Raw genomic sequence first — 22,613 nt, forward strand, 5'->3', positions numbered from 1 at the left:
ACGTGGATCGTTGGAGTTTCACTTTACATTGTATTTGTATTTTCAGCCATATCTTATCTCATTTATTTTTTTATAGGAGTAGTGAGCTCATGTGCCCTAATACATTTAACCTCAGATAAATCTGAAGTTTGCTTGTGCCAAATCATACACCAAATGCTGTGAGATAATTTAACTCATTTACCACTCTACAGTACTTAACAATCCAGAGAGAGGAGGAGAGCACATACTCAAACACCAGTCAATTTAGTAATATTTATTTGCACACAATTCTACACTGATATAGTGACATATTTCTAAGACAATCATGAATCAAGCTGTTTTGTAACTTGGTAATGACAGTGGGTAATAATAACAATAAGCATATTGTACTCAGTTCATTATTGCTTTCAGACAAAAGCCTACTGATGACAAGGGAGTACAGTTCACTGGCTGTAAAACTGTAGAAATAGTTCCACCTTGTGGCCATTTATGTAAAAACATTTTTAAAGACATGTTGAATATATGTGAAATCAGTTTCTGAAATGTTAAAAAATAAACTAAAACACTTATGTTTTATTGCTGTATTCTCTGCAAATCTCAAGGTTTATTTTGAGGATGGTTTGCCAAAAAGAGTTACACAATCATTTAGCTTCTCTAAAAATCACATCACATTGCTATTAGACTTCAGATTGCTTATGTTTCAATGAAAAATCCTGTTATGAATATAATGCATTACACATCTATCAATATGGTGACAGAGCCTTTTTAAAATGTGTTTATATTGTTACCCAGAACTTGCAACATAGAGCAGTATGGTTTAAGACAGCTGGTTTTATTTGCTTTCATTGCCATAAAAGCAGTAACCTTGATTCATGGTAAAGGTTAGATTTAAAGCAATTATATACTTGGATGTGTGCATACCAGAATGAGGACATCCATGACTTTCACATTATTCTCTAAGAGTGCTTTAGCGTGGAAGTTATAGAAATGCTTCTATTCACATTCCCTGTGAAAACAAAGAAAAATTATCAACTTGGCATTCTTATATATGTATTTTCAGTGTATTGTATGCATATAAAGAACAAGCAGGCTGGTATTGCTCACCATGACAAAACCAAGGAAACTGATGGAGACATTTCCGTTAATGCTGATAGTAGTTACTTTTTCCAAAGGAATGCGGTGCTTGAACAGGCTGTACTGTTGGCCTTTTATACGTACCTAACCAAACCAAAACCATATTAGAAGTAGCAATTTACCAAATATTGGCTTTAACTTCTTATGGTCACATCACCATTTCACAGTTACACAAATATATTTTATATTCACCAGAGGTGGTAACAAATCACGTCCAAAAAATGTGACAAGAAACTGATTCTTATTTTTTTTTTTTTTTGATTAGAGCGCTGAAAGGGTCATATCTCAAAACACATACCTGATATCCTTCAGATTTGATGATAAAGAACACCTCAAAAGGGTTTCCCTTTTTAAAGGGGTTGTCAGAGACATTTTCCTCAGCTCCCCATTTTCCATTCTTCAAGCTGTTCATGACCACCTTAGAGCCCATTCGGGGGTTAAAGTGGAAAGCAATGTCATGCTTGTCAGTTGGCCCAGTCGTAAAATTTATGGAAAACCTGCATGGAAGTTGAGGTATAAAGTTAAATGATCAGAATCCAAATAATGCCTCATGCAACCTTACGATGATTTGAGATCAGAAAGATTAGTTAATTAAATGAACTAAAACAGATCACATATTATATAATATTTAGTGCAGCCTAAGTCCAGTATTAATATAATATTAATATTGTGATGCATAAGATATTGTTCTTTGACTATATACTGCTATATGTATCTTAAGTGGCATTTGCTGTTACCTAAGCCTAATTTAATGTATATCAGCAGACTGATTTCATACACATGGCCAATGGAACTGTAACTAACCGATCAGCCTTAGTAGGAACGACTCCCTGCACATACAAGGCCATGCCTTCTCTCAGTCCTTCTGGAACTGGGGCCACATAAGGAAGACTCTGTAGTAAAAACAAGAAAATTGGGATTAGTCCAAATCTTATGGCAGGTTTTGAATTCCTTAAAATGGAAAGTTGGAATACAGTTATAGTTAAATATTGTGCGGCTTTAGAATGACAATAGGGATAGTAAATGACAGAATTTTAAAGTGGACCATTTCTTTAAGTGCTAGAAAATTATTGTTCAGTCAGGAGTCACTGGAATGTATCGGTCACTCACAGGATTTTCAATGGGCTGTAGGACCTCTGACTTTATGGTGGAAAATTCCCTATGTGGGCTGCCCAGATGTGCAGTTTTTGACTTGACTGCCGTAACAAATGAGGATTTGCTCCAGTTCTAATTAGGGAACAGAGAGAGTGTATTTAGAAAGTACTTTACATGTCATTCTCAATAGATTCTGCTACAATTCTGCCACATCCTCAGAAAATGTAACGTACTTGTATGAAGCCAAAAAGGTTCATGGCAACATTTCCAATGATATTTAACGTAGTTACTTTTTTCAACGGTATACGGTGCTTGAATGTGTACTGCTCCTCACCATTCACATATACCTAAAGAAACAAAGCAACACAACCTATGTAAGGACAAGATCTTACCTTTCTTTTAGGGGTGTGTTGTGAGCTTTGTGTCTCAAAACACATACCTGATATCCTTCAGATTTGATTACAAAGAACATCTCAAAATCTTTTCCCTTTTTAAAGGGGTTGTCTGAGAAACTTTCCTCAGTTTCCCATTTTCCAGACCTGAAGCTGTTCATGACCACCTTTGAGCCCATTTGGGGTTTGAAGTAGAAAGCAATGTCATCCTTGTCAATTGGCCCAGTCTTGAAATTTATGCTAAACCTGTGTGGAAGTAGAGGCATAAGATTAAATGATCAGAATGAAATTAATGACTCATCCCACCAACCTTATGATGATTTGAGATGGGAAAGATTTGTTGATTGAATGAACTACAACAGATCACATATTATGTAATATTTAGTGCAGGCCTCTCTCTCTTGCATATTTGGTCCAGTATTAGTATAATAACAATATTGTGATGCATTAAGATCAGTGTTGGGCACGTACCTTTAAAAAAGTAATTAGTTATAGTTACTAGTTACTTCTCACAAATAGTAACTGAGTTAGTAACTGAGTTACATCATTATAAAAGTAACAAATTACCAGGCAAAGTAACTATTGCGTTACTTTAAAAAAATCTAATTTAATATAACTATAAAATAAATATAAAACATTGTACACTAATCTACACTATTTTAATGTTGTTGTGGGCAGTGTTGGGAATGTTGCTTTGAAAAGTAATTAGTTATAGTTACTAGTTACTTCTCACAAATACTGAGTTAGTAACAGAGTTACATCATTATAAAAGTAACTAATTACCAGGGAAAGTAACTATTGTGTTGCTTTTTAAAAAAAAAAAATATATATATATATTAAATAACTTGGATGACCCCAATATTAAATATGTTAAATGAATGAAATTTTAATGAAATTAATTACATTTTTAGTTTACTCACCAGACTAATATTTAATATCTGATATAATATTATAATTATAATTAGCATTCAACTTTAGCCATTAGAACTTTAGTAATTAGAATAACCATGTATGAATGCATGTTTGTCATGTTGACTGAACTTAGGGCTGGTGGTGATATTGTTTGTAATTTAGTGTTTCTATGAACGTCTTGTTACTACCACGAATTCTACTATTAAAAACAATATGAAACACACTAAGGTTTAATGAGCTGCTGGGTTCATGAATATTAATCACGTTGTCTGCGTTCGCTCGAACTGATTTGCTGTAATCAAAACAGGGACGATAATAGGTGAGCGCCAGCCAATGAGATTGCTGTTTGCACATTAGTTCCGCCTACTACCGGAGAAACCAGCAGTTCTTAAAAGCTGAAGTATTCCAAAGGAGCTCCGTTGTTTTGAGAGGAAAATACAACAAAGAATATCGTTTACACGTAGCGCGTCAATTCTGCATGGTATAAGACTCTGTCGCTCTGTATCTTTCTTTGGGTGTGTGAGACAAAGTGACGGCTAGTTGTGTGCCTTCACACTAGGGTTTACAGCTCGTCAAATACAGGTACGCTGCGCATCCATTCAGATAAACTGAAAAATCAAATTATAATAATATTATAATAAATTATAGTAACGCCGTATTTTATTGGCATTAATGGTAACGGCGTTATAACGTAGGAAACAGTAATTCATTCGATTACTCGTTACTCAAAAAATAACGCCGTTAGTAACGCGTTATTCCCATCACTGATTAAGATACATTGTTCTGTGACTATTTACTGCTCTATGTTTAATGTCGTGAAGCAGTTGCCATTACTCAAGCCTAATTCAGTGCATATCAGAAGATTGGTTTCTTACACATGGCCAACAGAATTGTAACTTACTGTTCAGCATTAGTAGGAACAACTCCTTTCATGTACAAGGCCATGCCTTCTTTCAGACCTTCTGGAATTGGGGCCACATGAGGAAGAGCCTACAGTAAAAACAAGAAAATAGGGATTAGTCCAAATCTTGTGGCAGGGTTTGAATTCCTTAAAAAGGAAATTTGAAATACAGTGATGGTCAAAGTACTCATCACAATCATAACCATCTCTTTAAGTGCTTGCATATTACTGTTCAGTCAGGAGTCACTGGAAAGGTCACTCACAGGATTTTCAATGGGCTGTAAGAGTTCTGCCTTCATGGTGGAAAGTTGCCCACTTGGGCTGCCCAGATGTATAGTTTTTGACTTAACTGCAGTAACAAATGAGGATTTGCTCCAGTTCTAATGAGGGAACAGAGAGAGTGTATTTAGAAAGCTCTTTACTCTCTATGTTGTTCTCAATAGATTCTGACACAGCATAATTTCTGCTGCAATTCTGCCACATCCTCAGAAAATGTAACTTACTTGTATGAAGCCAAAAAGGTTCATGGCAACATTTCCAATGATATTTAACGTAGTTACTTTTTTCAACGGAATACGGTGCTTGAATGTGTACTGCTCCTCACCATTCACATATACCTAAAGAAACAAAGCAGCACAACCTATGTAAGGACAAGATCTTACCTTTCTTTTAGGGGTGTGCTGTGAGCTTTGTGTCTCAAAACACATACCTGATATCCTTCAGATTTGATTACAAAGAACATCTCAAAATCTTTTCCCTTTTTAAAGGGGTTGTCTGAGAAACTTTCCTCAGTTTCCCATTTTCCAGACCTGAAGCTGTTCATGACCACCTTTGAGCCCATTTGGGGTTTGAAGTAGAAAGCAATGTCATCCTTGTCAATTGGCCCAGTCTTGAAATTTATGCTAAACCTGTGTGGAAGTAGAGGCATAAGATTAAATGATCAGAATGAAATTAATGACTCATCCCACCAACCTTATGATGATTTGAGATGGGAAAGATTTGTTAATTGAATGAACTACAACAGATCACATATTATGTAATATTTAGTGCAGGCCTCTCTCTCTTGCATATTTGGTCCAGTATTAGTATAATAACAATATTGTGATGCATTAAGATCAGTGTTGGGCACGTACCTTTAAAAAAGTAATTAGTTATAGTTACTAGTTACTTCTCACAAATAGTAACTGAGTTAGTAACTGAGTTACATCATTATAAAAGTAACAAATTACCAGGCAAAGTAACTATTGCGTTACTTTAAAAAAATCTAATTTAATATAACTATAAAATAAATATAAAACATTGTACACTAATCTACACTATTTTAATGTTGTTGTGGGCAGTGTTGGGAATGTTGCTTTGAAAAGTAATTAGTTATAGTTACTAGTTACTTCTCACAAATACTGAGTTAGTAACAGAGTTACATCATTATAAAAGTAACTAATTACCAGGGAAAGTAACTATTGTGTTGCTTTTTAAAAAAAAATAAAATAAATATATTAAATAACTTGGATGACCCCAATATTAAATATGTTAAATGAATGAAATTTTAATGAAATTAATTACATTTTTAGTTTACTCACCAGACTAATATTTAATATCTGATATAATATTATAATTATAATTAGCATTCAACTTTAGCCATTAGAACTTTAGTAATTAGAATAACCATGTATGAATGCATGTTTGTCATGTTGACTGAACTTAGGGCTGGTGGTGATATTGTTTGTAATTTAGTGTTTCTATGAACGTCTTGTTACTACCACGAATTCTGCTATTAATAACAATATTAAACACACTAAGGTTTAATGAGCTGCTGGGTTCATGAATATTAATCACGTTGTCTGCGTTCGCTCAAACTGATTTGCTGTAATCAAAACAGGGACGATAATAGGTGAGCGCCAGCCAATGAGATTGCTGTTTGCACATTAGTTCCGCCTACTACCGGAGAAACCAGCAGTTCTTAAAAGCTGAAGTATTCCAAAGGAGCTCCGTTGTTTTGAGAGGAAAATACAACAAAGAATATCGTTTACACGTAGCGCGTCAATTCTGCATGGTATAAGACTCTGTCGCTCTGTATCTTTCTTTGGGTGTGTGAGACAAAGTGACGGCTAGTTGTGTGCCTTCACACTAGGGTTTACAGCTCGTCAAATACAGGTACGCTGCGCATCCATTCAGATAAACTGAAAAATCAAATTATAATAATATTATAATAAATTATAGTAACGCCGTATTTTATTGGCATTAATGGTAACGGCGTTATAACGTAGGAAACAGTAATTCATTTGATTACTCGTTACTCAAAAAATAACGCCGTTAGTAACGCGTTATTCCCATCACTGATTAAGATACATTGTTCTGTGACTATTTACTGCTCTATGTTTAATGTCGTGAAGCAGTTGCCATTACTCAAGCCTAATTCAGTGCATATCAGAAGATTGGTTTCTTACACATGGCCAACAGAATTGTAACTTACTGTTCAGCATTAGTAGGAACAACTCCTTTCATGTACAAGGCCATGCCTTCTTTCAGACCTTCTGGAATTGGGGCCACATGAGGAAGAGCCTACAGTAAAAACAAGAAAATAGGGATTAGTCCAAATCTTGTGGCAGGGTTTGAATTCCTTAAAAAGGAAATTTGAAATACAGTGATGGTCAAAGTACTCATCACAATCATAACCATCTCTTTAAGTGCTTGCATATTACTGTTCAGTCAGGAGTCACTGGAAAGGTCACTCACAGGATTTTCAATGGGCTGTAAGAGTTCTGCCTTCATGGTGGAAAGTTGCCCACTTGGGCTGCCCAGATGTATAGTTTTTGACTTAACTGCAGTAACAAATGAGGATTTGCTCCAGTTCTAATGAGGGAACAGAGAGAGTGTATTTAGAAAGCTCTTTACTCTCTATGTTGTTCTCAATAGATTCTGACACAGCATAATTTCTGCTGCAATTCTGCCACATCCTCAGAAAATGTAACTTACTTGTATGAAGCCAAAAAGGTTCATGGCAACATTTCCAATGATATTTAACGTAGTTACTTTTTTCAACGGAATACGGTGCTTGAATGTGTACTGCTCCTCACCATTCACATATACCTAAAGAAACAAAGCAGCACAACCTATGTAAGGACAAGATCTTACCTTTCTTTTAGGGGTGTGCTGTGAGCTTTGTGTCTCAAAACACATACCTGATATCCTTCAGATTTGATTACAAAGAACATCTCAAAATCTTTTCCCTTTTTAAAGGGGTTGTCTGCGAAACTTTCCTCAGTTCCCCATTTTCCAGACCTGAAGCTGTTCATGACCACCTTTGAGCCCAGTTGGGGTTTGAAGTGGAAAGCAATGTCATCCTTGTCAATTGGCCCAGTCTTGAAATTTATGCTAAACCTGTGTGGCAGTAGAGGCATAAGATTAAATGATCAGAATGAAATTAATGACTCATCCCACCAACCTTATGATGATTTGAGATGGGAAAGATTTGTTAATTGAATGAACTACAACAGATCACATATTATGTAATATTTAGTGCAGGCCTCTCTCTCTTGCATATTTGGTCCAGTATTAGTATAATAACAATAATGTGATGCATTAAGATACATTGTTCTGTGACTATTTACTGCTCTCTGTTTAATGTCGTGAAGCAGTTGCCATTACTCAAGCCTAATTCAGTACATATCAGAGGATTGGTTTCTTACACATGGCCAACAGAATTGTAACTTACTGTTCAGCATTAGTAGGAACAGCTCCTTTCATGTACAAGGCCATGCCTTCTTTCAGACCTTCTGGAATTGGGGCCACATGAGGAAGAGCCTACAGTAAAAACAAGAAAATAGGGATTAGTCCAGATCTTGTGGCAGGGTTTAAATTCCTTAAAAAGGAAATTTGAAATACAGTGATGGTCAAAGTACTCATCACAGTCATAACCATCTCTTTAAGTGCTTGCATATTACTGCTCAGTCAGGAGTCACTGGAAAGGATCGGTCACTCACAGGATTTTCAATGGGCTGTAAGAGTTCTGCCTTCATGGTGGAAAGTTGCCCACTTGGGCTGCCCAGATGTATAGTTTTTGACTTAACTGCAGTAACAAATGAGGATTTGCTCCAGTTCTAATGAGGGAACAGAGAGAGTGTATTTAGAAAGCTCTTTACTCTCTATGTCGTTCTCAATAGATTCTGACACGGCATCATTTCTGCTGCAATTCTGAAACATCCTCAGAAAATGTAACGTACTTGTATGAAGCCAAAAAGGTTCATGGCAACATCTCCAATGATATTTAACGTAGTTACTTTTTCCAGCGGTATACGGTGCTTGAATGTGTACTGCTCCTCACCATTCACATATACCTAAAGAATCAAAGCAACACAACCTATGTAAGGACAAGATCTTACCTTTCTTTTAGGGGTGTGCTGTGAGCTTTGTGTCTCAAAACACATACCTGATATCCTTCAGATTTGATTACAAAGAACATCTCAAAATCTTTTCCCTTTTTAAAGGGGTTGTCTGAGAAACTTTCCTCAGTTTCCCATTTTCCAGACCTGAAGCTGGTCATGACCACCTTTGAGCCCATTTGGGGTTTGAAGTGGAAAGCAATGTCATCCTTGTCAATTGGCCCAGTCTTGAAATTTATGCTAAACCTGTGTGGCAGTAGAGGCATAAGATTAAATGATCAGAATGAAATTAATGACTCATCCCACCAACCTTATGATGATTTGAGATGGGAAAGATTTGTTAATTGAATGAACTACAACAGATCACATATTATGTAATATTTAGTGCAGGCCTCTGTCTCTTGCATATTTGGTCCAGTATTAGTATAATAACAATAATGTGATGCATTAATGCATGCATTCATTGATGCAATCATTGTTCTGTGACTATTTACTGCTCTATGTTTAATGTCGTGAAGCAGTTGCCATTACTCAAGCCTAATTCAGTGCATATCAGAGGATTGGTTTCTTATACATGGCCAACAGAATTGTAACTTAGAGAGTCGGATTCGATGGTTCGGGTTAGGGCTGCACGATTAATCGAACGATGTCGTGAGGCGCGTTTAGTCAATGAAGCCGGTACTTTGATTAGTAGTAAAGCTCCATCACGTGCGTTCAGCTGGAGCGGCAAGTAATACACAGAGCCGTAAAGCACTGACAAGCTATGCCAAATCGCGCGCAAAATCGAATTCGATTTTGAGCGCGATTTTGTCGTAGCTTGTCAGTGCTTTACGGCTCTGTGTATTACTTGCTCTGTGTACTGAACAAACGTGATGGAGCTTTACTACTAATCAAAGTACCGGCTTCATTGACTAAACGCGCCTCACGACATCGTTCGATTAATCGTGCAGCCCTAGTTCGGGTCTCAGGTCCGGCAGGGATTGTAGGTGGGGGGAGTGAATTACCAGCACTCTTTCCACCCTCAGTACCACGACTGAGGTGAGACCCTTGAACAAGACACCAATCCCCCAACTGCTCCCTGGGTGCTGCCTACTGCTCCGGGTGTGTGTTCACGGTGTGTGTGTGTGCGTGTTTGTTCACTACTCACTGGTGTGTGTGTGCACTTGAATGGATTAAATGCAGAGAAAAATTCAGAATATGGGTCACCATACATGTCATGTCCTTTCCTTTAATATTTGGTTGCATAAACAAAGTTAAAACAATACTAACTTACTGGTTAGGATTAGTAGGAACAACTCCATGCAAGTACAAAGCCATGCCTTCTTTTAGTCCTCCTGAAATTGGGCCCACATAAGGAATAACCTGTAGTAAGTACAAGAAAATAGGTTTTAGTCCTACATGAATCAGAATATTGTGGCAGGGGACAAACTTGTTGAAATTTGAAATACTTTGTTGTTCAATGCTGGCATTGCAAACTTGAAGTACAATTGCAGTAAAACAACTGCTTTTAGTTGCAACTGTTTACTTGTATCACCTTTCAATGAGGGTATAGTTCAACCAAATATGAAAGTTCTGTCATCTTATACTCACACTCATGTCATTCTGAACCTGTATGATTTTCTTTTGTGGAAAACAACAGAATATATACTAAATAATGTTTTGACTGTTTTTATCAATAGATTGAAAGTCAAAAGGGTCCAAAACAACATTTACATTAGGCATTGTTTGGAAAGACAAAACAAAAAAGAAAATTATGTTCCACAGATAAAAGATAGTCGTATCAAAAGAAAAAGAAACATAAATTCAAGCTCCTGTGTAGGAGTTCTTAAGCGTTCAATCAGTTTAAACAACACTGGTGACAAGGATGGCTGAGTTTAGCTCACCGCCTCTAGTACCTATTCTTCCTGTGCCTGGTGAACCTCCTATTCCATGGGCGAGTTGGTTTGATGATTTCATAGTATATCTCGAGGCAGTGGACTACAGTGACATTCCCAACCAGAGAATGATCGCCCTGCTTCGCCACTGTGTCAGGGCGGAGGGAAAGAGAATATATATCGCTCTTGGGCATGCAGAAACTTACAAGGAAGTGGTCGCTCTCCTTGCTAACCACTTCATGGGCCATCAACGAGTACTTCTCCATTTATACAAGCTAGACAAATTGCTTCAGCGTCTGGGTGAATTTGTGCAAAATTGTGTAACCAAACTGCGAGACATGGCACACTCATGAAATCATGGGATTCTTCAAGATCAGATCGTTCATGATCAGTTTATTGAAGGGATATTGTGTGACAAGACTCAAAAAAAGCTGTTGATAGAACCTGACTAATTAACACCAGAACAAGGCATGGTAATTGTTGCGCTGCAAATGAACGTAGCCACTGAATGCTCCATGCTTCTCGCTAAAATCACTTTATTAAAGTATGCCGATCAGCCCCTGCTACACATGCATTTCAGAAGCAACACACGCCTGCCTCTAATAACTGCACTGAAATCAGACACATATCGGTGGACCAAACAGCTTTTAAGATGTGCACTGTTCTTCTCTGTGAAGTGACCATTCCACTCTTGATGGATACAAATGCAGCAGCATCTCTGCTCAATGCCAGTAGATACCACAAGTTCTTTTTCCCATCTGCCACTGCAGCAACACTTCACATCCCTCTGTGGTTATGACAGCTCTAAGATCAGCCTTCACCCACAGGTCACTGGTGGATTCAGAAGTGTCGCCAATCATTCAGCCCTTGTACAGGATTCCTCTCGCCTCTCGTAATCTTACACTGAATGCAGAGAAATGCACATTCATTACCTCAACCATTGATTTCGTAGGGTTTCGTCTCACACCCAGAGGCAATGCCCCTCTTCAGTGAAATATCAAGGCTATTTACCAAATCCCATCCTCCACTTCACAGGTAGCCCTATTTCTGGGCATGACAACCTATCTTTGTTTTTGCCTCAGTACTTCCGAACCACAATGCCCCTCCACCAGTTACTAAAGAAAGACGAGACATGGAACTGGACTGCAGAATGCTCTGATGCTGTCTGAATGCTGTAATCCCAGTTTACCACACCACCTATTCTGCTCCATGCACCTTTGCAATCTGCTGCCTTCTTGGAAAAACTGCAGAGGGAATCTGAGAATGATTTCATAGTAACAATTCTCCGTGCCTATATACACTCAGGATGGCCAACACAAACCCCTAAGGAGTGCCATTTGTGACGGAATGAACTGTCATTTTGGGGTGGTGTATATGTTTCCAGGGGTCTCTGTACAGTAGTGCCATGCAGTCTGCATGCATGTATCCTATCAATGGCACATGAGGGCCATTTGGGCATTATAAAATCTAAGCAAAGATGCCAGGATCTGGTATGGTGGCCGGGCATTGATCGGGGTATTGAGGGGCTAATCAGGGACTGTGAATCATGTCTCCTCAGTAGAAAGACTGAACAACCTGGCCCCAACCCCTTGCATTGTTTTAGTCTGAACCTCACCAAGTAATTCGTACGCTACAATCTGACAAATTCCTGTTAAGCAGCGGCTTGTGCTGACATGCTAGTAGATTGTGGAAAGTGCAGATTCCTTTTGGCCCATTGAGGGCTCCATGGGCAAGAAAACCCAATGTAGGAGCAGCATAAGAGTGTCCCCTTGTCCCACAACTGGAACCAGTACAGTACAGATTTTGACAGTACGTTACAAATTGTGTGTACATGTGTGAGAAGTGTGCATGAGACAGAGAAAAATAAAAAGAAGAAGAAGCATCTGTTCAGGTTCCTGTGTAGGACTGAGTTCTTAAGCTTTCAATCAGTTTAAAAAAAAACACTACATCTTTTAAATATTTGCATTTTATTTCTCATTGAGAAATCACTGGCAAGAATTGGTCACTCACAGGATTTTGGACTGGCTGTGAGACTTCTGACTGTATGGTGGAAAGGTCCCAGCGTGAGCTGCCCAGATGTGCAGTTCTTGACTTGACTTTAGTAACAAATGATGATTTGTTCCAGTTCTAAAGAGAGAGATAGAGCAAATTTTTACAAAAGCCTTTGACTTTTCATGTCATTCTCAATAGATTTTGACAGTATCATTCATTCTGCAATATTGTTTCAGCTGAAGAAAAATTAACTTACTTGTATGAAACCAGAAAGGTTCACAGCAACATTTCCACTGATATTGAACGTTGACACTTTATCAAGTGGTATACGGTGCTTGAATGTTTCCAGCTCTTTACCATTCACATAAACCTGATGAATTGAAGCAACACAAGACACATGAATACAAGTTTCTATTTCCTTTTAGGGGTGCAGTGAGTTTCATTCTCAAAACGTGTACCTGATATCCTTCAGATCTGATGACAGTAAACATCTCAAAAGCTTCTCCTTTTTTAAAGGGGTTGTCAGAGACACTTTCCTCTGCCTCCCATCCTCCGTTCCTGAAGCTTTTCATGACCACCTTCTGGTCCATTCGAGGGTTGAAGTGGAAAGCAATGTCATCATTGCTGGACTGCCCAGTCTTGAAATTTACTTCAAACCTGTACAGAAGTTGGATTGTGTTTAAGCACCCAAACCAAAATGTTTATGTCCATTTTCCCAAAACTGTCCAAAAAAATAAATAAATGAATAAAATCCTTACCGGTCAGCATTAGTAGGAATAACTCCCTGTAAGTACAAAGCCATGCCTTCTCTCAGTCCTCCAGAAATTTCGCCCACATAAGGAAGATTCTGCAGTAAACACAAGTAAATAGGCTTCAGCATATATTAACCAGATTCTTATGGCAGGATTTGACCTCAACAAATGGGAATATGGAATTTCAACAATCTTTAAAATGGTTATCACAATCTTGAAACTGTGGTGATACAATTGCTCTTAGGTGAATCAGCTCTCATGCACAGCTTTTTCATTAGATGCTTGCAATTTGTTGTGCTTTGAAAAGTTACTGGAAAAGATTGGTCACTCACAGGGTTTTGGACTGGCTGCGAGATCTCTGATTTTAAGGTGGAAAGTTCCCCATACGAGCTGCCCAGACTGGTGATTTTTGTTGTAACTTTTGTAGGAAGTAAAGATGCACTCCAGTTCTAATGAGGGAACAGAGAAAAAAATGACTTTAGAATCTCTTATCGTCCAAATCATTCTCACTGGATTCCATGGCAGTATCATCTATGCTGCAAAATACTTTCAGCAGTAGAAAAGTAACTAACTTGTATGAAGCCAGAAAGGTTCACAGCAACATCTCCACTGATATTTAACGTTGACACTTTTTCCAGTGGTATACGGTGCTTGAATGTTTCCAGCTCTTTACCATTCACATAAACCTGATGAATTGAAGCAACACAAGACACATGAATACAAGTTTCTATTTCCTTTTAGGGGTGCAGTGAGTCTCATTCTCAAAACTTGTACCTGATATCCTTCAGATCTGATGAGAGTGAACATCTCAAAAGCTTCTCCTTTTTTAAAGGGGTTGTCAGAGACACTTTCTTCTGCCTCCCATCCTCCGTTCCTGAAGCTTTTCATGACCACCTTCTGGTCCATTCGAGGGTTGAAGTGGAAAGCAATGTCGTCATTGCTGGACTGCCCAGTCTTGAAATTTACTTCAAACCTGTACAGAAGTTGGATTGTGTTTAAGCACCCAAACCAAAATGTTTATGTCCATTTTCCCAAAACTGTCCAAAAAAAAAAAAAAAAAAAAAAATCCTTACCGGTCAGCATTAGTAGGAATAACTCCCTGTAAGTACAAGGCCATGCCTTCTCTCAGTCCTCCAGAAATTTCGCCCACATAAGGAAGATTCTGCAGTAAACACAAGTAAATAGGCTTCAGCATATATTAACCAGATTCTTATGGCAGGATTTGACCTCAACAAATGGGAATATGGAATTTCAACAATGTTTAAAATGGTTATCACAATCTTGAAACTGTGGTGATACAATTGCTCTTAGGTGAATCAGCTCTCATGCACAGCTTTTTCATTAGATGCTTGCAATTTGTTGTGCTTTGAAAAGTTACTGGAAAAGATTGGTCACTCACAGGGTTTTGGACTGGCTGCGAGATCTCTGATTTTACGGTGGAAAGTTCCCCATACGAGCTGCCCAGACTGGTGATTTTTGTTGTAACTTTTGTAGGAAATAAAGATGCACTCCAGTTCTAATGAGGGAACAGAGAAAAAAATGACTTTAGAATCTCTTATCGTCCAAATCATTCTCACTGGATTCCATGGCAGTATCATCTATGCTGCAAAATACTTTCAGCAGTAGAAAAGTAACTAACTTGTATGAAGCCAGAAAGGTTCACAGCAACATCTCCACTGATATTTAACGTTGACACTTTTTCCAGTGGTATACGGTGCTTGAATGTTTCCAGCTCTTTACCATTCACATAAACCTGATGAATTGGAGCAACACAAGACACATGAATACAAGTTTCTATTTCCTTTTAGGGGTGCAGTGAGTCTCATTCTCAAAACTTGTACCTGATATCCTTCAGATCTGATGAGAGTGAACATCTCAAAAGCTTCTCCTTTTTTAAAGGGGTTGTCAGAGACACTTTCTTCTGCCTCCCATCCTCCGTTCCTGAAGCTTTTCATGACCACCTTCTGGTCCATTCGAGGGTTGAAGTGGAAAGCAATGTCGTCATTGCTGGACTGCCCAGTCTTGAAATTTACTTCAAACCTGTACAGAAGTTGGATTGTGTTTAAGCACCCAAACCAAAATGTTTATGTCCATTTTCCCAAAACTGTCCAAAAAAAAAAAAAAAAAAAAATCCTTACCGGTCAGCATTAGTAGGAATAACTCCCTGTAAGTACAAGGCCATGCCTTCTCTCAGTCCTCCAGAAATTTCGCCCACATAAGGAAGATTCTGCAGTAAAAACACAAGTAAATAGGCTTCAGCATATATTAACCAGATTCTTATGGCAGGATTTGACCTCAACAAATGGGAATATGGAATTTCAACAATGTTTAAAACGGTTATCACAATCTTGAAACTGTGGTGATACAATTGCTCTTAGGTGAATCAGCTCTCATGCACAGCTTTTTCATTAGATGCTTGCAATTTGTTGTGCTTTGAAAAGTTACTGGAAAAGATTGGTCACTCACAGGGTTTTGGACTGGCTGCGAGATCTCTGATTTTAAGGTGGAAAGTTCCCCATACGAGCTGCCCAGACTGGTGATTTTTGTTGTAACTTTTGTAGGAAATAAAGATGCACTCCAGTTCTAATGAGGGAACAGAAAAAAATGACTTTAGAATCTCTTATCGTCCAAATCATTCTCACTGGATTCCATGGCAGTATCATCTATGCTGCAAAATACTTTCAGCAGTAGAAAAGTAACTAACTTGTATGAAGCCAGAAAGGTTCACAGCAACATCTCCACTGATATTTAACGTTGACACTTTTTCCAGTGGTATACGGTGCTTGAATGTTTCCAGCTCTTTACCATTCACATAAACCTGATGAATTGAAGCAACACAAGACACATGAATACAAGTTTCTATTTCCTTTTAGGGGTGCAGTGAGTCTCATTCTCAAAACTTGTACCTGATATCCTTCAGATCTGATGAGAGTGAACATCTCAAAAGCTTCTCCTTTTTTAAAGGGGTTGTCAGAGACACTTTCTTCTGCCTCCCATCCTCCGTTCCTGAAGCTTTTCATGACCACCTTCTGGTCCATTCGAGGGTTGAAGTGGAAAGCAATGTCGTCATTGCTGGACTGCCCAGTCTTGAAATTTACTTCAAACCTGTACAGAAGTTGGATTGTGTTTAAGCACCCAAACCAAAATGTTTATGTCCATTTTCCCAAAACTGTCCAAAAAAAAAAAAAAAAAAAAAAAAAAAAAATACCGGTCAGCATTAGTAGGAATAACTCCCTGTAAGTACAAGGCCATGCCTTCTCTCAGTCCTCCAGAAATTTCGCCCACATAAGGAAGATTCTGCAGTAAACACAAGTAAATAGGCTTCAGCATATATTAACCAGATTCTTATGGCAGGATTTGACCTCAACAAATGGGAATATGGAATTTCAACAATGTTTAAAACGGTTATCACAATCTTGAAACTGTGGTGATACAATTGCTCTTAGGTGAATCAGCTCTCATGCACAGCTTTTTCATTAGATGCTTGCAATTTGTTGTGCTTTGAAAAGTTACTGGAAAAGATTGGTCACTCACAGGGTTTTGGACTGGCTGCGAGATCTCTGATTTTAAGGTGGAAAGTTCCCCATACGAGCTGCCCAGACTGGTGATTTTTGTTGTAACTTTTGTAGGAAGTAAAGATGCACTCCAGTTCTAATGAGGGAACAGAGAAAAAAATGACTTTAGAATCTCTTATCGTCCAAATCATTCTCACTGGATTCCATGGCAGTATCATCTATGCTGCAAAATACTTTCAGCAGTAGAAAAGTAACTAACTTGTATGAAGCCAGAAAGGTTCACAGCAACATCTCCACTGATATTTAACGTTGACACTTTTTCCAGTGGTATACGGTGCTTGAATGTTTCCAGCTCTTTACCATTCACATAAACCTGATGAATTGGAGCAACACAAGACACATGAATACAAGTTTCTATTTCCTTTTAGGGGTGCAGTGAGTCTCATTCTCAAAACTTGTACCTGATATCCTTCAGATCTGATGAGAGTGAACATCTCAAAAGCTTCTCCTTTTTTAAAGGGGTTGTCAGAGACACTTTCCTCTGCCTCCCATCCTCCGTTCCTGAAGCTTTTCATGACCACCTTCTGGTCCATTCGAGGGTTGAAGTGGAAAGCAATGTCGTCATTGCTGGACTGCCCAGTCTTGAAATTTACTTCAAACCTGTACAGAAGTTGGATTGTGTTTAAGCACCCAAACCAAAATGTTTATGTCCATTTTCCCAAAACTGTCCAAAAAAAAAAAAAAAAATCCTTACCGGTCAGCATTAGTAGGAATAACTCCCTGTAAGTACAAGGCCATGCCTTCTCTCAGTCCTCCAGAAATTTCGCCCACATAAGGAAGATTCTGCAGTAAACACAAGTAAATAGGCTTCAGCATATATTAACCAGATTCTTATGGCAGGATTTGACCTCAACAAATGGGAATATGGAATTTCAACAATCTTTAAAATGGTTATCACAATCTTGAAACTGATACAATTGCTCTTAGGTGAATCAGCTCTCATGCACAGCTTTTTCATTAGATGCTTGCAATTTGTTGTGCTTTGAAAAGTTACTGGAAAAGATTGGTCACTCACAGGGTTTTGGACTGGCTGCGAGATCTCTGATTTTAAGGTGGAAAGTTCCCCATACGAGCTGCCCAGACTGGTGATTTTTGTTGTAACTTTTGTAGGAAGTAAAGATGCACTCCAGTTCTAATGAGGGAACAGAGAAAAAAATGACTTTAGAATCTCTTATCGTCCAAATCATTCTCACTGGATTCCATGGCAGTATCATCTATGCTGCAAAATACTTTCAGCAGTAGAAAAGTAACTAACTTGTATGAAGCCAGAAAGGTTCACAGCAACATCTCCACTGATATTTAACGTTGACACTTTTTCCAGTGGTATACGGTGCTTGAATGTTTCCAGCTCTTTACCATTCACATAAACCTGATGAATTGAAGCAACACAAGACACATGAATACAAGTTTCTATTTCCTTTTAGGGGTGCAGTGAGTCTCATTCTCAAAACTTGTACCTGATATCCTTCAGATCTGATGAGAGTGAACATCTCAAAAGCTTCTCCTTTTTTAAAGGGGTTGTCAGAGACACTTTCTTCTGCCTCCCATCCTCCGTTCCTGAAGCTTTTCATGACCACCTTCTGGTCCATTCGAGGGTTGAAGTGGAAAGCAATGTCGTCATTGCTGGACTGCCCAGTCTTGAAATTTACTTCAAACCTGTACAGAAGTTGGATTGTGTTTAAGCACCCAAACCAAAATGTTTATGTCCATTTTCCCAAAACTGTCCAAAAAAACAAAAAAAAATCCTTACCGGTCAGCATTAGTAGGAATAACTCCCTGTAAGTACAAGGCCATGCCTTCTCTCAGTCCTCCAGAAATTTCACCCACATAAGGAAGATTCTGCAGTAAACACAAGGAAACAGGCATTAGCCTATATTATCCTGATTCTTCTGAAAGCCTTCGAACCCTTCTGATTTTTATATTTTATTTTAAAGGGATACATCATAAATCATAAAACATTTTTTCATGCCCTGCTGTTTTTTTAGTGTTTGCACTTTGTTGTGTTCAGAATCCCTGGAAAATGTCTGTTACTCACAGTATTTTGAACTGGGTTGCTGATTGAAAGTCCTGTGTGTGGATGGATATCAGACAAATTATGTTCAAAGCTAATCATTGACCAGCTTCCATCCAGTACAGATGAATGTTCTCCAAAAGTCATAGTGCCATTCTGCGAGTGGATCATACTTGCACTCTGCCCAAAGACAGAAGACCCAGCCCAACTCTGTAAAAACAACATGATACGAGTTGAAAAACACAACTATTTGTATAATATTTAGCAGACTTTTTTTGTTTACCTTTTATTTTATTTAGTCAAGTGGTTCTGCAGTGACATTAATTTTAAAAGTATTCCAGACACTCTTCCAATTGTGATCATAGTCTTGCATATTACAAATCAAAGAGTCTCTTTTGTCCTCCTTGTCTCCCTCCTTCATCAACTCTAACAGCTGATGCCACATTCTTCATTATTACAATTTCAACCATCAGTGTACAATTCTCCACATCACAAACACTCGTTCACATCCTTCTCTCTACTCTCTGAGGCAGTAGTCTCTAAACTCATCCTTTCCAGTCATCCTACCACGTGTGCACTTGATCCTATTCCATATCATCTCCTTCAAGCCGTTTCTCCTGAGGTTGTACCTGCACTCACTTCAATACTTATATTGCTGGATCTTTCCACTGCTTTTGATACGGTTAACCACCAGTTGACCTCCTGTCAACTCTGTTGGGAAAAGGCATCTCAGGAACCGCACTTCAGTGGTTTGAGTCTTACCTCTCAGATAAGTCCTTCAAGAGATCTTGGAGGTGTGAGGGTGTCCAAGTTGCAACATCTAGCTACTGGGTGCCTTGGGGCTCAGTTCTTGGACCACTTCTTTTCTCTGTCTACATGTCATCACTAGGTTCTGCTATGACACTGATGACACTCAACTCTCCCTCTCAATCCATCCTGATGATCCAACAATAATTGTTCCCATCTCAGCATGTCTAACAGACATTTCTTGCTGGATGAAGGACCATGACCTTTAACTCAGCCTAGCCAAGACAGAACTACTTGTGTGAACACATCACTTCATCACAATGTCCCCATCCAGGTTTTGTCCTGTAGATTTGCTTTATACAACATCAGGAAGATCAGGCCCTTTCTTTTGGAACATGCTACATAACTTCTTAAGCTCTTGTTCTGTCCAGGTTGGACTATTGCAGTGCTCTCTTGGCAGGTCTTCCAGCCAGTTCTATCAAACCCATACAATTAATCCAGAATGCTGCAAGATTCATCTTTATTGAGCTGAAAGGAATGCACGTCACACCTCTGTTCATTAATTTGCACTGGCTACCAATAGCTGCTCACATAAAATTCAAGGCATTAATGTTTGCCTACAAAACCACCACTGGCTCTGCACCCCCCTTTACCTAAATTCACTATTTCAGATTTTTATATGCCCTCTAGAAGCTTGCGTTCTGCAAGTGAACGGCATATTATTGTGCCATCCCAAAGAAGCACACTTTCACAGACTTTTTAACTGTTCCCTCCTGGTGGAATGACCTGCCCAACTTAATCTGAGCAGCTGAATCTTTAGCCATCTTCGAGAAACAGTTATAAACTAGGGCTGGTAAGCGATTACATTTTTTATCTAATTAATTTAATCTAATTACATGATGTGGTAATTAATCTAATTAATCGCAAATTAATTACACATCAAATTTGGCTGAGAAATTACTCCCAAAAGATAACTTAAAGTCACTGTTGTGTAAAGCATCAAACAGACATTACAAAAAGTAGCTTCAGCAAGAAATATTTTGTTTGATAAAATTTATTAAATATACTCTTTTGGACCATGAGGGTAAATATATGATGACACAACTGTCATTTTAGGGTGGGTGAAATATAACTTTATTAATTTATTTAATTAATTGTATTATTATTACTACAGAAATATGAAATTATTTCTTTAATGAAATGAAACTCTAAATAATAAACTAAAACTGTCAGTAGGTGGTGGTAAATTTCTTAATGATTAAATCATCGAGTCATTTCTTCATTCATTTGATTGGTTCGAATGGCTGATTCATTAAGGAGTGAAGGAAATGGTTCTTTATGAATGGTCCCTTGGGTCATTCGGCTTGTTTGACTTGAAGCAGATGATCACCATCAGACCGATCAGTGTGTGACATCAAAGTACCACAAGAACTATAGAAAGCAGACGGCTCCTTATGCTTTTGAATCACTCTCACGGTACTTTGATGTCATACACCGATTGGTCTGTGCAGGGCCACTTCAAATCCAACGCGTTCACAAGTTCACCCAATTCTTTCAAAAGGTGCATTAAGAAATGAAATGCCGCTTTGTGTTGCTCGGAGACGAACAGTTCTGCTTTTCCTTTATATTTTCGTTAGCAAAACTGAGCAAAACAGACAACATTGTGTATAAAAGAACACAACATTGAACTGTTGTATAAGATCAGCATCTGTTTATATATGCGTGAAGGAGCCTAGAGCAACTGAATTAATTTAATGTAGTCTGAAAATATATGTAAAAGAGGAGGATCACTCACCTCGGTGAATGCCACATTGATCAATGAAACTTCTCCTCCAATGCTTAGAGCAATAACACGATCCAGAGGTATACGATGCTGAAATTGTCCAACTTCACATCCATTTAAATACACCTTCAGATTGAAAATTACTATATTTAGACATCTTTTTTTATCTTTCTACCTTTGCATGATGCACCCATTTAATGGGACAAAATATCAAAACACACCTGATAATTTTCAGAATTTATGGCAATGATCAGATCAAAGCCGCTTCCCTGTTTTAAAGTCAATTCCACTTTCTCCTCTTTTCCCCATGACCCATTTTGGCAGCTGTTTAGGACTATGCAGTTGCTGCTGAACTGGGGCTTGATTTGAAAGGCAATGTCATCTTCTTCAGAATCCCCACACTGCAGATTCACCAAAAAGCTGCAATGAGTAAAGGCAATGTGAAGGAGTGAACTAGTTACTTAAACACACTTGCATTTCTAATTTAAAATGTGCAGTTATGAACAGAAAGATTCACCTCTCGCATCCAGAGGGTACAGCTCCCTGAATGAAGATAGCTTTCCCAGCTTTTAGTCCTCCAGAGATATGACTCACATAAGGCACGCTCTGCATAATAAATATAGTATTCTGCATTTTTGTATGTTATAAGGTTTACAACTGACTTAAATACAACTTTAGCTCGGAAAATGCACAAGTTAATTTAGAAAGGCTAATATATGTCAGGAGTAAGCAAGAAAGACTGAGAGATCACTCACAAAGCTGGAGATGGTCTGGAAGCTTGACTGGAATGCTGACTTGAACATACAGCTCATGTTGTCAGATTGATGGGCTTATACACAGGTGGATTAAAGATTCAGGATGAGCATTGCAGGTGGTGGTCTTAGTTTTATACTTTCAGTGGGTAGGAGTGGCCTAGCCTTCAGGGGTTTTCTTTTAGCCACAAGGCATTTCAAAATAGTGTAAAGAGTTCATTCTGGCTCAGCAACCCAAAGGCAAATTTCAAGCTATGATGGATAGGATCATTTGCGTTCTCATAACAGTTCTGCCCAAAGCCACACTGTGCATCAGAGTTCAAAGTTTAGAA

At 38.3% G+C, this 22,613-nt stretch overlaps 1 protein-coding gene across 50 annotated transcripts; it reads right to left on the reverse strand.

Moving 5' to 3' along the window:
* Positions 1–238: 238 nt before the first annotated feature.
* Positions 239–22,393, reverse strand: lgals4 (galectin 4). 50 transcript variants are annotated; one of them, XM_051135817.1, is made up of 49 exons: positions 22,285–22,393; positions 22,047–22,135; positions 21,751–21,949; positions 21,542–21,655; positions 19,024–19,209; positions 18,739–18,827; positions 18,446–18,644; positions 18,244–18,357; positions 18,004–18,120; positions 17,683–17,771; positions 17,390–17,588; positions 17,188–17,301; positions 16,948–17,064; positions 16,622–16,710; positions 16,320–16,518; positions 16,118–16,231; positions 15,880–15,996; positions 15,552–15,640; positions 15,255–15,453; positions 15,053–15,166; positions 14,813–14,929; positions 14,487–14,575; positions 14,188–14,386; positions 13,986–14,099; positions 13,746–13,862; positions 13,420–13,508; positions 13,120–13,318; positions 12,918–13,031; positions 12,680–12,796; positions 10,069–10,157; positions 8,843–9,041; positions 8,637–8,750; positions 8,397–8,513; positions 8,129–8,217; positions 7,596–7,794; positions 7,390–7,503; positions 7,150–7,266; positions 6,887–6,975; positions 5,123–5,321; positions 4,917–5,030; positions 4,677–4,793; positions 4,414–4,502; positions 2,648–2,846; positions 2,442–2,555; positions 2,224–2,340; positions 1,918–2,006; positions 1,412–1,610; positions 1,084–1,197; positions 239–985 (listed from the first exon to the last, which is right to left on the reverse strand). In XM_051135817.1, exons 1-49 carry the CDS (start codon positions 22,339–22,341, stop codon positions 977–979), a joined length of 6,246 nt encoding a protein of 2,081 aa, XP_050991774.1. In that variant the 5' UTR covers positions 22,342–22,393; the 3' UTR covers positions 239–976. The 50 variants fall into 50 exon arrangements, with proteins under 50 accessions (XP_050991774.1, XP_050991797.1, XP_050991795.1 ...); XM_051135840.1 differs by lacking the exons at positions 13,420–13,508; positions 13,746–13,862; positions 13,986–14,099 and having other exon boundaries at positions 13,120–13,239; positions 14,308–14,386; XM_051135838.1 differs by lacking the exons at positions 17,683–17,771; positions 18,004–18,120; positions 18,244–18,357; positions 18,446–18,644.
* Positions 22,394–22,613: the final 220 nt, after the last annotated feature.

Source organism: Labeo rohita, chromosome 18 (assembly GCF_022985175.1).
Source record: "Labeo rohita strain BAU-BD-2019 chromosome 18, IGBB_LRoh.1.0, whole genome shotgun sequence".
NCBI lineage: Eukaryota > Metazoa > Chordata > Actinopteri > Cypriniformes > Cyprinidae > Labeo > Labeo rohita.

Excerpts from the sequence above, each read along its gene's own strand:
- lgals4 (XM_051135817.1), bottom strand. The coding sequence starts at position 22,341 with ATGAGCTGTATGTTCAAGTCAGCATTCCAGTCAAGCTTCCAGACCATC. Across the intron at positions 15,641-15,879 it reads CGCAGCCAGTCCAAAACCCT|AATCTTCCTTATGTGGGCGA; the intron begins GTGAGTGACCAA and ends TTTTTACTGCAG. Across the intron at positions 15,454-15,551 it reads ATTCCTACTAATGCTGACCG|GTTTGAAGTAAATTTCAAGA; the intron begins GTAAGGATTTTT and ends ACTTCTGTACAG.